This window comes from Ictidomys tridecemlineatus, chromosome 8 (assembly GCF_052094955.1).
Source record: "Ictidomys tridecemlineatus isolate mIctTri1 chromosome 8, mIctTri1.hap1, whole genome shotgun sequence".
Classification (NCBI taxonomy): Eukaryota; Metazoa; Chordata; class Mammalia; order Rodentia; family Sciuridae; genus Ictidomys; species Ictidomys tridecemlineatus.
Window position 1 is genome coordinate 97603991 of NC_135484.1, and position 15408 is coordinate 97619398.

General features: G+C 35.5%; 1 protein-coding gene across 1 annotated transcript in view; it reads right to left on the reverse strand.

Annotated features, from left to right (window-relative positions):
* Positions 1–254: 254 nt before the first annotated feature.
* Fam83b (family with sequence similarity 83 member B) overlaps positions 255–15408 on the reverse strand; it is a 61736-nt gene continuing 46582 nt past the window's right edge. The window contains exons 2-4 of the mRNA XM_040282827.2: positions 14871–15035; positions 14070–14194; positions 255–5488 (exon numbers count right to left, since the gene is read on the reverse strand). Of these exons, the coding sequence (XP_040138761.2) occupies positions 3178–5488; positions 14070–14194; positions 14871–15035 (2601 nt within the window). The 3' untranslated portion in view covers positions 255–3177. The remainder of the gene's footprint in view (positions 5489–14069; positions 14195–14870; positions 15036–15408) is intronic.

Consider the following 15408-nt stretch of genomic DNA (forward strand, 5'->3'; position numbering starts at 1 on the left):
CGTACAGGTATTTCTGGAGGGAAAAATAGAAGGAAAACAATCAAAGAAAAAAGGCAAAGGAGAATAAATCTGTTGTGCAAAACCCTAAATTACCTGTCAAGGTGGATGGAATAAAGCATCCTAAAAACTCCCCAATTCCACTAAGAGGAAGAGCTCAGTAACTATTTAAAAGGATGTACCTAAAAGCTATTTGTTTCCAGAAATTATATAAGTTGCTGTACAAAATGGCAACAGACTGTTGTTTGAACAGGAAGTTTTGGTTTCTATATCATTTCAGGTTTTAAAGTCACACTGCACTCAACTTCAGGGCTTTTTATCTCATAGCTGCCTAATGCCAATTAGCTCATTATCCTCTTATCTCTGATAGATGCCTAGTCCAGTACCAATAAAGAATAGAAGAGATATTGAAGTCCATCTAGATTGGTGAACTGTAAGTTCTGGACTTTAGAACGTGGGTGAAGAACTATGATCCAGAATTACCACAGTAAATTTTGCTAAGAGCAAAATGAATAATCTCTTCCACCCACTGAGCTCCAATTGTAATGCTTTTTAGTGACCTGACAGTAACCCATGAAGATCTACAATCTCTAGGTAACTATAAAAATTAACCAACAAAATAATTAATATGTCTCTCATTGCCATGGAATCCTTTGTCGGATTTACAAAGAAATACTTATTCCAAAGGTTATTATTAATCAAGTTTTCTGCAAATATAATTGGTTACCTTTCCTGTAATAAATGAAAACTCGAAAAGTTTTATTTTTATGCTATTAATTTCTTAGGGAGTATGAAAATTTCAAGTTGATGATACTCATTTTCCCAAAACAATAAAAAGTCATGTTGCAGTACTTGGGAATTTCCTTTATTAAATGGGAGATTTAAACCCTACTTTTGTGGATGATATAAAACTAAGTATATATTTTGGATTTGTATTTATAAAATGCTATTTCTGTACAGTTACTGGCATATTTCTATGATTTGTAAAAGGAGAAAGAGCAAAAGACAAGAGTTCTTCAAGAACAGCAGGGGAGTGGCCAGCAAAGTATAGTGCAGCATAGGATGAAAAATACAGGCTTTGTGCTCAAACCTCAGTTCTGCCAATTCAGTGCTATGTGACTCTCGAAAGGTCATGTAACCACTCCAGAGCTCATTTTGTCTTCTGTAAAAGGAGATTCTTACTTCACAGGGTCATTGTAAATATTTAATGAGACAGCGTATTTAACACTGAGCTTCCTGACTGGATTCACCCTTCTCTAGCCCACAGCCTATAGGTCAGAACTCACTTCTGGCTCCCTTGGCTGTACTCTCACTGTCACAGGTCTTCTGGTGGCAGGAGATGACAATGGCTTCCTAGCAATTAAAACTGGCCCCATTAGATTATATTCGGAACTTAATCTCATTTTAATCCCTCAACCTCACCTATGATAATTAATTTAAGGTTTGTGTGTCCCTGTTATCTGGTGAAATTCAGCTTAACCTCTCCTGGTTGATCACTGTTGAGTCAGGAAATAACTTTGCTTTAATCCTACCAGGTGGGGCAGGGCAGGCACTGAACCGTCTGGGAGGTAGTGACTGTGACGGAATGTGACAGACAGTTCAGAGCCATTGCTTATTAGTTATGTGACTTGGGACATTATCTCCCTGAGTCTCAACTATCAAACCAATCATCTATGAATATAAATATTGGGGAAAATGTCACCCACAAAATATGGTCATGTCAACTCAAGCTTCTAGCTCATGGCCTGGTCTATAGTTAAGTGTTCAATACATGTTAAGCTTTTCTTTTTCCTACTGTCACAATTTTTTTCTGTCATGTTTCTTTTCATGTGTTTAAATACTGTCATTATTTTAATTAATTTAATGTTACAGATATTAATATTTGACTGAATCTTGCATTTTTAAAACAATGTATGTCCCTCATAGTGACTTAGAAGATGTTAAATGATACATTTAAAGTGTCAGAAAAGCACTTCACATTTCTGACATGATCCATTGTTTCTCAAATTCTATACCTGTGTATAAAGAAAAATCAAGGTAAGTGTTTGCAAGGGATATGGAGCTTTGATTTCATTAACTTAAGAGAGGCAAAGGATATCATTAGTCTGAATATCATCATCAAATCAAGATATAGAAAGTTTTAAAAACCAACCAGGTCCTACAGTAATGGAAAAACTAGGCCTAGTTCTCACTTTCAGCAGGGTACTCTTGTAAAAGCACTATGCTGTCATATAATATTTGGCTCACATTTTTCAAAAAGCAATTATTTTTTTCAAGCAAAACATCTCAGTACTGTTATGTTAAACCAAAATAAAAATTTAGGCAGGATATTATATTTCTGAAGTCTTTATATGTTAGAAAAAGCAGGATATATAGTCTAGGTTTCTGGCTTGCTATAAATTGACTAAATCATGATGATAGAAGATGGATAGTTAATTGGCGGGGGGCGGGGGGCAGCAGGGCGTGTAGCCTGCCTGGATCCAAACTGGAAAGAGGCACCTCCAAGATGGTTTTTAAAAGATTAAGAAACAGGATCCTATGAGTATTGTTGTACACATGAGGCTGATACTTTGCAAACACTTAAGCAAAATCAAAAACTGTGGTGAACTATATAGTTTAAATATTACTATTCTTTCCCAAACAATTGTACACTGCTCCACAGTAAAGCTAAAAAACATGACAAGTTATCCTGTAAATTTAAAGTTAATTAAAAACAAAAAAGGCTTTATCACATTTTCTTATATATTTCAACATGTGAAAACATCATAAAGACATAAAGCCTCACTTTTTATAGTATGTTCTTTTTTCAAAAACACAGACTTTGGAATGAATAGTCAAAATCTATGTACCACCTGTTCACTCAAGTTTCTAATAAAACACTTAAGAGTTTTCAGATTGAAGAAAACAATTTAGTTTACATTTGTTTTCTACCATTACGATTTTAAAATCATGTCTTTACAGAGAAAGTCCATTTATAGGGTAATTAAGCACAACTAATTTTATCATACAGAACAATAACTGCTGTACACTACTATGCTGGTGAACATGTAAGTCACACCCACAGTTCTTCCATTACAGAAACCTGTGCACATGTTATAACAACTATCCACTGTGTTCTTTGGACAAATATTCATAGCTACATTCATTTATATTTCAATAGCTATTTGAAATTACAGCATTTCATTTGTTTTTGTGGATAAAGTTTCCAAACTTTTGCATAAATCCTCGAAACTTGTTTTCATTTGGCTGATAGGAGCGGTAAACACCAGCATTGTAATTAAGCATTGGGCTGGATCTGCCATAACTGTTACCCATTGTTGTGGGTTTTATTTCTGGGCGATTTACACTGGTATTTGGAATGCTGCTTGTTGGCTGCATAGAGCTCTCCATCTTACAAAATGGCTCAAATCGACTGTAAACACGCCGGTCAGTTGAATGAGTTCGTAGAAGCTCACTGGGCTTTGGCCTTGGAGAAGAGGTTGCTCTCCTTTCAGGAACAACAGGTGCATTCACCTCCTTTGAATCGCGGTATTGGATCTGTTCAGTGTTAAATCTTGGGGCAGAGGCATCTCCTGCCCTCTCCAAGAACTTTCTTTCAACTTGACCTGGGGAAGGTATTATTTTGCTACTTTCATCTGATGGAGGATTCATCCCCTGAATTGAGCCAACTGTTACATCTTCCTTACTCTTATGAATGCTACCTTGAGAATTTGATGAGGAAGAACGCTTTCTTCTAGGAGATGAATCAACTTTTGGTTCTGATTTCTTTAGTTTTTGATTCTCCTCACCTTCAGATACTAATGTGTCAGAACTACTGCACATTCTATAAAATGCAGGTGCTTTGTTTTTGGATAGATTTTCTTTCTTTTCTGGGGTAAGGCTAAGTAATGACCTTAACTTCTGAGATCCCTTTTTCAAAAAACTTGGGGAACCCTTTACCTCCTTCTTTGATGCATGTTCTTTATTGGGTTCCTCTTTATTCACATCAAGTAAAGCAGCCATGGAAATTGATTTGGTGGTGGTGCCACTTGGAGCATCTTTCTTGATAGAGGCTTCCTCCCCCTCCTCCTCCTCCACGTTATGGGTCACATTGTGCATGCTTTTAGAACTTTTTAGCAGATCCTCTTTGGGTTTTTCTGGTTGTCTAACTCGATTCCTGGTAAGTGTACTGTATACATAATGCTTACTATTTCCATGATCTAAATTGGGTTTTGAATGGTCAAAGAATGGGAAGCTGCGTCTTTTAAGAAGATTCTCTTTTTGTTGATTCTTCAGATTTTCTGCCTGCTTATTTACACACAGGGCTGTATATATATAGTTGTTTGATTCTGCATGGGTATTTGTAGTTTGGTTTACGACTGGTGACTGGTTTCCAGGAACCTGCAAGGTATGCATTTTTGGTGCTTCTGACTGTATTGGAAGCTTGGGGATTGATTCAGGTAAAGGTTTCTCTGTCAAATACTGTACACTTGGAGGGGTATCTGGGATCTCTTGAGGTGTGTCACTTCCCTGGGAATCAACGATAGTTGAATTGGAAGAGCTGGTTGTACAACTGTTAACTTCTTGCTGCTCAGGTAGAGTTGGTTTAAATACAAAAGAGGAGCGAAGCCGAGAGTGAGTATAAATGGCATTGGCTTTCAAATTCTCAGAGCTATCATAGCCCTCAAATCGGTCACCTAAAGCGGAGCCATTTGAATCAGGCGTGCCTTCTGAATTGTCATTTAAGTAGGATTCAATTCTCCAGTTGCGCAGGAATGATTTAGTGGTGTGCTCCAGGGTTGGCATTCGTTGTTGTAAAGAGCGAATGTGATTATCTGTCCCATTAAAAGACCTCCGCACATTCGAATTCCTTTCTGCAAGATTCGTTGTCTTTCGCTGGGCAAGCCGATTGGCAAAACTCTGGGCGGGTGTATCATGGTGGCCTGTATAGCCTCCCCGCGAGGAGGAGGCCACACTGAGGCTATCTGAAGGCCTCTTCCAATTCCCAGGAGGATTATTGGTTCGATTCAGAGCCCTATTAAGCAGCAGGTATGGTGTTGTTTCTGGCTGTTCCCCAGCATAACTATGTCTTTTCCAATTTTCATTTATTTGATTGGGTTGAAACTGTCGGATTGTGTTTGGACCATTAAAGTTTGGAATAAAATGAGGTTTGTATCCATGATTCCTTATGTTGTATTTGTCATGTTCATTTAGGGCATATATCCCTCTGTTTTTGAAGTAACTAGAATCTAGTTTATGAATTTTGTCTTGTCTACCAAAGAGGTTTCTTTGGCTGGAAACAGAAGCTAGTGAAGAAACCGATCGCTGGTAGGTGCCGTTCTCCCAAAGTGCCTTGCCATGTTTCACCCTTGCCAATTCCTCCTGAGCAAATGAACTGGGGACACAGGATCTGGCATAGAGGGTTCTAAATTCTTCATCAAAGGACTCAACAAGTTGCCCTGTGATTATCTGGACCATGCTGAGGTGTGCTTTTTCAAATGACCACATGTAGCTGAAAAAAAAAAAAAGAAAGAAAGAAAATTATAATTTTGCTCGGTTAAAATTATGATGATAATATATAGTTCTACAATGTCATTTAATATTAACAAAAGAATACTTGTGTTTGTTCTGCTTAGATAGCATAGTTTATAGAATTTTTCAGTTATTTATTCCTGTAATGTAGGTATCTTCTATGTTCAAAGAACAAAGCAACTCAACTTCTGGTATTAAATCCACTCAAGAGTTTTTTATACTACTTTCTAGAAGCTCAGAGAAAAGCTTGCTGTGCATTTTTCATCTTTGCCTACCAAGATTTTATGGAGTAAACAATATTATATTTCACATATACTATCCTGCCAGGGTATAGAAAAGCCAGTATTGGAGGAAAAGCTGGGAGGCCTGGCTTCTGCAGAGATATAGCCACATGAGCTTGGACCTCACTTTCACCAAGTCCAAAATAAGGACATAGATAGTATAATAGCTACCATACCCTATGCTCCTAGGATGTAATAATGCAAGATGGGCCTGTGCTAATGCATGTATTTTGAAAGTCTCAATGCCTTCAGACTGTTATCTCTGTGGCTTACTCAGCAAGTGTAATTTAGGTTGCAGGGAGCTGTGAACAGGATTTATAGGCAGCTGCCTCAAACACTAATGGGCATACTTCCCTGTAGTCAGTGTACACAGAACTAGTAACTATAGTCCTCATAAGCCATGCCACTCAAAAATGTCAATCAGGATCTTTTAATATAGAATGCAATTTATAAGACATTAAGGTTTGTAATGACTTACAGTACTTTATGCAACTTTCAACTCCTTTTCACCTTTAGAGGTGACAGCTCTCGAAATTTTCTATCAAATTTTAAATTTGATTTTTGAAAACATAGATGATATAAAGAACCACTATGCTGGAAAAAAATGCATTGCTAATATGCTATGCATATGCTATGTACATAACACAATGGGGGTTTATACAAAAGAGAAATGAGACAGAGACATATTTTACATTAAAATATCTTACTATCTATAAAGGGAAACAACAAACACAAATATAAAGATTTTTTTAAACCTGCATAGTAATAATTTAAAATGCACAAAACAACAATATAACACTTAAGAATCTTGCCATGCTGATATGCTCAAGCTTATCTGTTAATACTGGTGGAATGCATGGTTTAAGAATATTTACCAGCTGCTTTTTATGTGAATATGTGAGCCACCAGGATGACTTAAAAGAAATGGTACAAAAGTCAATAAATAATTTTCAATTCAATTGAAGATATGAATATAACATGTAATCAAGTAATGAAATAAATAACTAGAAAGTATGTGGAAATCCCTTAAGAGAGTGGGAGCTTAGCGAAATTTTGACAGAGACTAGATACTCAGAAGTTCAGACATGAAAGACATGGGAAGACAATTTGTGTGGAAAAAGAGACATATGGAAAAGTAAGGGAAGCAATAATATCTACATTTCAGTCAAACACAGAACTAAATATATTTAGTTGGATTAAAAGAGTTATGTAAGGGATTTTGTGAAACAGTTGTGAAAGCAAGGGAGAGAAGTCTTGAAAGCAAAGCAGAACGTTGGATTGCTTAGGACTTGTTTCTGAAATTGGATAATTTACAGTAAAAAGAGATGTTTCAAGAATTACTTTTTTTTCTAGTGTCTGTCTGTAATTTGGATCGAAAGATGAGGAACTGTAGTTACTATGAAGAATAAGGTAAGAGTCTAGACTTTAGCAGAAATTGGAATAATGAGTAAAACTTGAGCCAGTAGGAAAAAGAAAGGACCCGATCTTCATGCCATAAAAAATATCTATAGGTTATGAAGTGAAAATACCCTCCAGCTGTCGAGTTTAGGAACCTGAGAAGATATTGCTACTAGTAAATGTATGACAATTGGAAAAAGTTTCTAGGTTCAGTAAATCAGAATATTTTAATAAAAGTTCAAGGAACAGGAAGACATTTGATTGAATATGTTTAATTAGTAAATCTGAGAATCTGGAGAAAAGGAGCATTCTGTAGGGTTTGGGGACAGATTCCTGTGTTCCTCTCTCATCCTTGGTAATTTGTATTATCTAAATGTCAATAAGATCTGTTTTATCAGTGCTGACCTCTTCCTTATCTCTGGAAAATTGCAATATAAACTTGCAATTTTAATGAACTTTATAAAACTAAGATGTCATCTATCCTCATCCAATGCTTCTCTTCGCACAACCTGTTTCCTCCCCAATCCTACTTATTTAAGTCAGTGGCTCAATCATCCTTTCAGGCGATCAAGATAGAAAACAGGAGCTACCTCTGCTGCTCTCTTTCCCAGAACGAAGAAGAAAATCAGGTCCTAATCCCTCTGATTCCCAAACCAATCACAGATCTCTCCTGTTTCCTATGATCTTAGTCTGAGGTGTCATCTGCTAACTTGGCTCCTCTTCATTTGCTTATTTTTCAATTAACAGTAGCAAAAGTGACGTATTCAGATATAAATTGGGTCATGTCATATTCCTACATAGAATTTTCCATTTATTTAAGATGAAATCCAAACTCCTCCTTACCTGGCCTAAGAGAATACCTTTTCTACATTCTTTCCTGTTCTACCTTGAAGAGCTCTCTCCTTGTAGAAGATGTTCCTGCCACATTGGTCTTCTCTCTAGAGATAATAGCTCCGCCAGATGATGTGTCCTAGGATTTTTGTTGTTACTGTTTCTTTGAACATACTTTCTTCCCTCTGATAGTCCCTGACTGACTGACTCCTAATCATTCTAGTCAAAGTAGCCATGTTATCATGCTTTGTCCTATTCCCCTGGTCTGATTGCTCCAGTCCTCATTATTACTATCTAATATTTTATTGTTTGTTTTCTCTTTGTCTTCCCTGCTCACTAAAATAAAACTTCTCTCAGCTTATTGACCTTGTTGAGGACTATATTCTCAGGGGGTTAAGAATGGTGCTTGGCATATTAAAGACACTTTTAAATATTGGCTATAAACAAACACATGAGAGTATAAATGAATTATTATTTTCTAAGTCACAGAAGATTAAAAGGCAGAGATGTTTACATTTGTGGAAAATTTAAAGGGTTTAGTTAAATTTGTTTATTAAGCATGTTTATTTCTTTTTCTTTCCTTTTTAATACTAGGAAGACAGCAAAGAGAATAGGAAACAGGTGGGAATATTCAATGTATTCTGAAGCGGAGAAATCCAAAGGAAAAGCGGTAACTGACAATTCAGAGGAAGTTTGTGCAAGTTGAGTACCAATGGGAATAAGCCATTTGGGCCAATACAAAATTTATAGATTCAATGTTGGAAGCAAAGTGTACAACAGATGGTAGGTCATTGCTATGGCTTGAATGTGTCCTTCAGAATTCACGTGCTGGAAACTTAATCCTCAAAGTCATATGCTAATGTATGTGGAGGCAGAACATTTGGGAGGTAATTAAGATTAGATGAGGTCATGAGGGTGGATGCCCATGATGCAATTAGTGTTTTATGTGAAAAGGAAGAAAGACCCAAGCTATCAAGTTTTATACCATGTGATACCCTGCACTGCCTTGGACTCTAGAAAATCCCCACCAGTGGGAATGCTCTCACCAGATGCAGCCCCTTGACCTTGCACTTCACAGTCTCCAGGACTTTAAGAAATAGGTTTATTTTCTCTATAAATTACCCAGTATGTGGTATTCAATTATAGTGATATGAAACAGGGAAATGGAGATTGACGGAAAGTCTTGGGCTTATAAATTCCCTTCTCTTTCCTCTTTCATTCACCATTTCTTCCAACATTTTCATCAGAAAGTGACCCCCATAAGATCTTAGCTCAGGATCTTTAAGCAGCACAAGGCAGAGGCGAAGCTGAGGCAGAAAACAAGAATTACCAGGCCCCCATTTCCTTTTTCATTTCCTAGTTTGTTGTTGTTATAGACTATTTCTGTAATGCAGAAACAGACTGGAAAAGGGAATCCCCACCTCTGGTCAGTGCCACATCACCTCCAAATTTTGCCCCCTTCTATTAAACGGTCATGGAAAGAGATTATTCTCAGGAAACACTGAACAGCCCTAGACAAGCTATGTATATTGATTGACATGTGTGGATCCTTCTATAAAACTTCCAGGACCCCAGACAATCACTCAATTGAAAGTTCAACTTTGATAAATATTTTCTATGCAACTTCTGATCATCTTTATCATCAATCATTCAGAAGCAAACTTTGGCAAAATTGAGTGGGTAAAAAATTAGTAACCACTTTGAAAAATAGAACGAGAGAGAAGAACAACCAAAAAACAGATAATTTGATCAATACTATGGACCAATGGGTGGAATAAACACACATAGAACACTCAACAAAATCAGAATATATATTCTTCTCAAATTGACGTTCAGTAGGAGCTGGGGTTGTGCCACACATTCGAGGCACTGTATTCAAACCTCAGCACCACATAAAAATAAACAAATAAAAATAAAGGTATTGTGTCCATTTAAAACTAAAATTTTAAAAAAAATGGACATAGAATATTCTCCAGAATAGACCATATTAAAGTCAAACAGGAGTCTTAACAATGTAAGGAAGATTTGAATCATGCAAAGTACCTTCTCTGATTATCATGGAATAAAACTAGAAATCAATAGCATAAGAAAACTGAAAAGTCCACAGACATTTGTAAATTAACAGTTTTGAACAACAAATGGGTCAAAGAAAGTCACAAGAGAAATCAGAAAATACCTTGAGACAAATGAAAATGGAAATTCAGTATATTAAAATTTATGGAATACAGTGAGAAGAGGGAAAGCTGTTGATGCATACATTAAAAATGCAGAAAGATCTTAAATCAGCAATTTAACTTTATACCTCAATAAACTGGAAAAAAAAGAGAATAGATATAGATTAGAACAAACTAATTAGGGTGGTGGGAAAATGTCCTAGAACTTCAAGAAAGGAGAAAAAAAAAGATTTACATTAAAAGAATGGGAATAATAATTGTTGAGACTTCTCAACAGTAACTTTGATTATAATACCTTCCAAACTTGGAGGAAAATGATTCAGCCAAGAATTCCATCTGAAACTAAGCTTCAAATCACCTAGAATTATAAATTTGGGGATTTAAAATGTTCTTGAGCAAACTTGGGAGACAAGGAGAAACATGGAAACAAAAACAAAGAAAAGTAGGATTTAAGAAATCACAGATCACAGATCAAACCACCCAGGAATATGGGACATAGGAGGGCTCTAATTGTGCTTCTGGTTAGAGGCCAGGTTAGACATTATAGATTGTTGTCAGCTACTCAGTATTTGGAAAATTCATTCATCTGCTGCAAAACCTGTGTGGTCAACTGCAAAAATAGCAATAGAGATAAAACAAGAACAATAAATAAAAGCAAAAATAAAATAGCCATTGTTCACTCTTAAGACATATATCATAAATTACTCCATGGCTCAACAATGATCAATTTTGACAGAATTTCAATAATGTCATCCTGGACTTTTCATTTAGCAAAACTTGTGGTAAAACTATATTGAGACACTGAAGATAAGAAAGGAAAGTGGATGTGAATATATCGCCATCTATCCTAGCTGGTGACCTAATGCTGGCTTCACAAAATCTAACTATTCCAATAACATAAGAAAATGACAAAGAAAGCACACAAACCCACAGAACTATCTTTTCAAAATGGCTCTCCGACCATAAGGGTCAGTGGAAAGAGAGAGAGCCACTAGAATTCTTTATTCTTCTATAGGGTACACACAAGGGGAGGTTCTATGGAACATTCTATCCCCCAAAGGGCAAAAGGATAGGGATTACAAAGGAACAGGTGAGTGGAACTTAACCCCACCAGATGAGGCCTACTCCTGGAGCCATGCCTTTTTATCCCATCTAGGGTAATGCCCTTGTTACTGTGACCTGGCACTGCCTTGCCACACTGAACACAATTAATGTTCAGAACCCCAGTGCATCAGGACTTGAAGGTGCCTGCATTCAGACAATCCTGGACTTTTCATTTAGCAAAACTTGTGATAAAACTATATTGAGAAACTAGAGATAAGAAAGGAAAGTGAATGTGAAAGGGTGAGAAATACAATTCCTCAATTACTGTAATGAAACGCCAAGATACAATAATTGAAATTGATAAATGAAGAAAGAACAGTATGCTCACATTATTGAAGGAATGGAATAAGAATCAGAAGAACTAGCTCAAGGAAGTGAATAATTACATTTAGAGGTCAGAGGCAACAGTGAGTACAGATTAAAAAAAAAAAAGAAATGCTGTTTTGTACTACATATCTTTTAGTAATATTTGATTTTAAAAAATTACTCCCACCCCCTCCAAACACACACGAATGTATATTAGTCATGAAGTTAGAAGTGTGGCTATGAATTCTCATACCAAAAAGTGGATTAAAAAACTCTGGGTTCCTGGCAGGGTGTTAAAAAGTAAAATTCATGGGGCGTACATAGTGATGGTATACTGGTTGTAGTATGAATCTCAAATGTGATAATCTTCATGTCTGATCACAAATGGCACTGGAGAGACACCAACTTCAGTGAATCTTTGGGAGATAACTTTTATAGAGATCATAAGATTTAAGAAATAGAAGCTCATAAAATTCTTTCTTGGTTCAATATGTGGAAAATGCTTTCACAGGGTTTTATATGAAAATTTCAAATGGGAATTATCAAATTCAAGATATTTTTATACACTTTGATTAAAAAATATTTAAGTGTTTTATCTCATCAGTGTTATTATCATGTTATGGCAAAAAGCCTATTGTATAAAAACTATCACCATGATGTGTGAGCTATCAGACGACAGATGTGTGACTGTGTGAATACAAATTCCAGGCCCTTCTGGCTGGGAGTTTAGAACCCATTGACATCTCACAGCAAACAATTTTGAATTCAAGAAGCCATTTTTCAATTTGCCTGTGGGGAATATAATGGCAATACCAGAATATGAAAGACAAAGGCTGTTTTCAAAGTATAGGAGATACTTTTTAAAATCAAATTGGTTTGTAACCATTCCAACAGAATCCATGAAAATATTGTTAACATTAAAAAAGACCTATGATAGTCAGTCAAGAAAAACAAAATAAAAATGGTTGACCACCACTAAATTTTAAAGAAGTATAATCAAAATGAACAGGAAATAACAAAGAGAATAAAGTTGTGAGAATTTTTAGTGAATTGCTATTATCTGTGTTCCTAGGATTTCCATGTTAATTTCCAATTATACCTCTGATAGATAGATAGAACGACATAGAGTTTTTGCTTTGTATTGGTTTTGGTGATTGCAATTATCTATTTTTCCCCACATCAATATAAAGCAGCTTAGCTACATTTATCTGAACACTGGGCACCTATTAATACTTAGTGATAGCAAAACAAAGTTCAGGTGAAATTTCTTACTGAAGACAATCTTAAAAGTCAAGTTAAATATTAAAAACACAAAGCATTAATTATGATGAACTGAAATAAGAAAATCCTATTCTGTGAGTCAAATAAGCTCTCAATTTTAATTGCAATTTTAATTAAAAACACTAAAACTAAGTGGGTCTGAACAAATATATACACATATAATAAGACTTTAAAAGAACTCATTAATTTTAAGCATTAATTGTAATTTCTGCTCTTAACAAGTGTTCACTTGGAACTCCAAACAGCAACAACAACAACAAAAAAAAAACTCCCTGAGCTTAAAGGGAATGGTAGCAGAAAATAATAGTTAGAACAAAGCCCTAAAATAATAGCTAAGATTAGGGATTTAGGATGCATTAACTCATTTAATCTTCATAACAATGTCATATGAGGCAAGTCCTATGAATATCCTTATTTTCAGCTCAGCAAATCAAAGTGCAACCAAATTACGTGACTTGCTTGGGGCCATCAATTTCAGTGTGGTTCCTCCTTCCTGGGATCTTTTAAGCTTTAAGAAAAAGAGACCATGGACTCCCCTCGCCCCCAACTCCTATTTATATCTACCTCTCTTCTGGGGTCTCTCTCATCTTTAACAGTGAATCTGCACTGCCATGATGACCTGGCACTACACAGATATTTGCAGGTACTTTTATCTGCTTGTTCACACAGCCTCATCCTGTATCTCATGCAGGATTAATGCCAGGATTTAAAAGGGAATGTAGACAAGTGTGCATATTCTGGATAAGCCTGACCTGGATTGGGCTGCCTATCTAGTGTGATAAGATGCTGAATAACACCAAAATAAGAAAAATCTATTCAACAGTCTCTTCAAAGCAGTGAAGAGCTTCTATTTTTATAAGTAGTAGTTGTTACTTATTGTACACTGTACAGTGTTTTCACAGGAGAAAAACTACCTGGGTAGTGTTATAGAGCTGTAGGGAACCTAAGATATTAGTCAAATTCCTCATTTTCTAGAAGAAGAACCTGAAGCTCTAGGGAATATTGGATTTGCCTAGAGTCTTAATCCTTTAGAGGCAGGACCAAGAGTGAAACATGGTCTCCAATCTTCTATGGAAGCATTCCTTTCTTGTTTTTAAGAGCGAGCTAAGTCGATTGTATAAAAATTTGAAACTTAATTAATTATTTAAATGATGGATAATGCTGAAAACAAACACAATGTTCTTACCTGTAAGAGCCATACATCACTTTCTGGCAGTCAACTAACAAAAATTTCTGTTCCAGTTTTCCATGGAATTTTGCCCCAGTTTTTGAAAGATAATCTTGACCTTTTACTGTCCGCACTCGAATATTCTAGAATTATATGTAAATATAAATTTAAATTATGGCTAGAAAGGAGATATTTTGAAAAGTCAAATATATATCAATAGAAAACCTTAATAACAAAACATTTACTTAAATTCAACTTTTAAAACACATAAAAAATTTTGAAAAAAATCTCTCAAAAATTACTCAAGAAAAATGATCATTTATAAAATACATTTCAACAAAGCTTAAAGAATCGGTAGCTGGTGCTTTATATTTATAGAGAATGATTTTATTAATTACTTAGGATCCTATTGTGACAAATCCTTTTGAATTATAGCATCATGAAGATAAAATAACAAATTAAAATCTTCCTTTCAAAAGTCAAACATAACTGATAACTGTATGCCAAATGATCTTGACAAGCAATGTGTGCTGAATCATAGCCACTACTCCTGTCAGTAGATCAAGGTTGTACCTGCAAAATGGAAGCATTAAATATACTAGCAAAGTTAACTAAGAAAAGCCTTGTATAAGGATGTGTTTTTAGGCATATTCTGAAAAGCTCCAGGGGGCCTGTCTGTGATCAATCATTGTATCACCTTCAGTATACATACATTTTTTTTTTCTTTTTACTTTTGGAATGATTAATCTTAGCATGACTTAAACTGAAGGAGAAGAAAATGATGCACAAAAATGCCTGAGAAAAAAATAGAATTCTTACCCTGAGACGTTGAATTTGACAACTCTGCTTTTCAGTCATATTTAGAAAATGATTAAAATTGGACTCATCGAGTAAAATATATACAGATATCCCCCGAGTTGATGCCTCCACTATTTCTTTGAAAATGTCCACATCTGTAAACATATCCATCACTAAAGCAATGACCTGTTAAGGAAAGGTTAGGAAGCAATTTCAGATATATAATAAAGATTAAGAAATTCCTTAGTTTCAGTAAAAACTGGACAAAATGGAAAACAATTAAATATGTACATATATACATATACATAAATCATATACTAATAAGTATGACATTTTATATAAATAAAAGATATATTAAAAATAAGCAAAAACATATATGCTGATTTGTTATAATAATAGTTTATGTTTTAAATCAATAATTCTGGATACTGTGTTAAGAATAGACTTTAGAGCCAGGTGCAGTGGCGTGCCTGTAATCCCAGCAGCTAGGGAGGCTGAGGCAGGAAGACTGAAAGTTCAAAGCCAGCCTCCGCAAAATTAAAGCACTAAGCAACTCAGT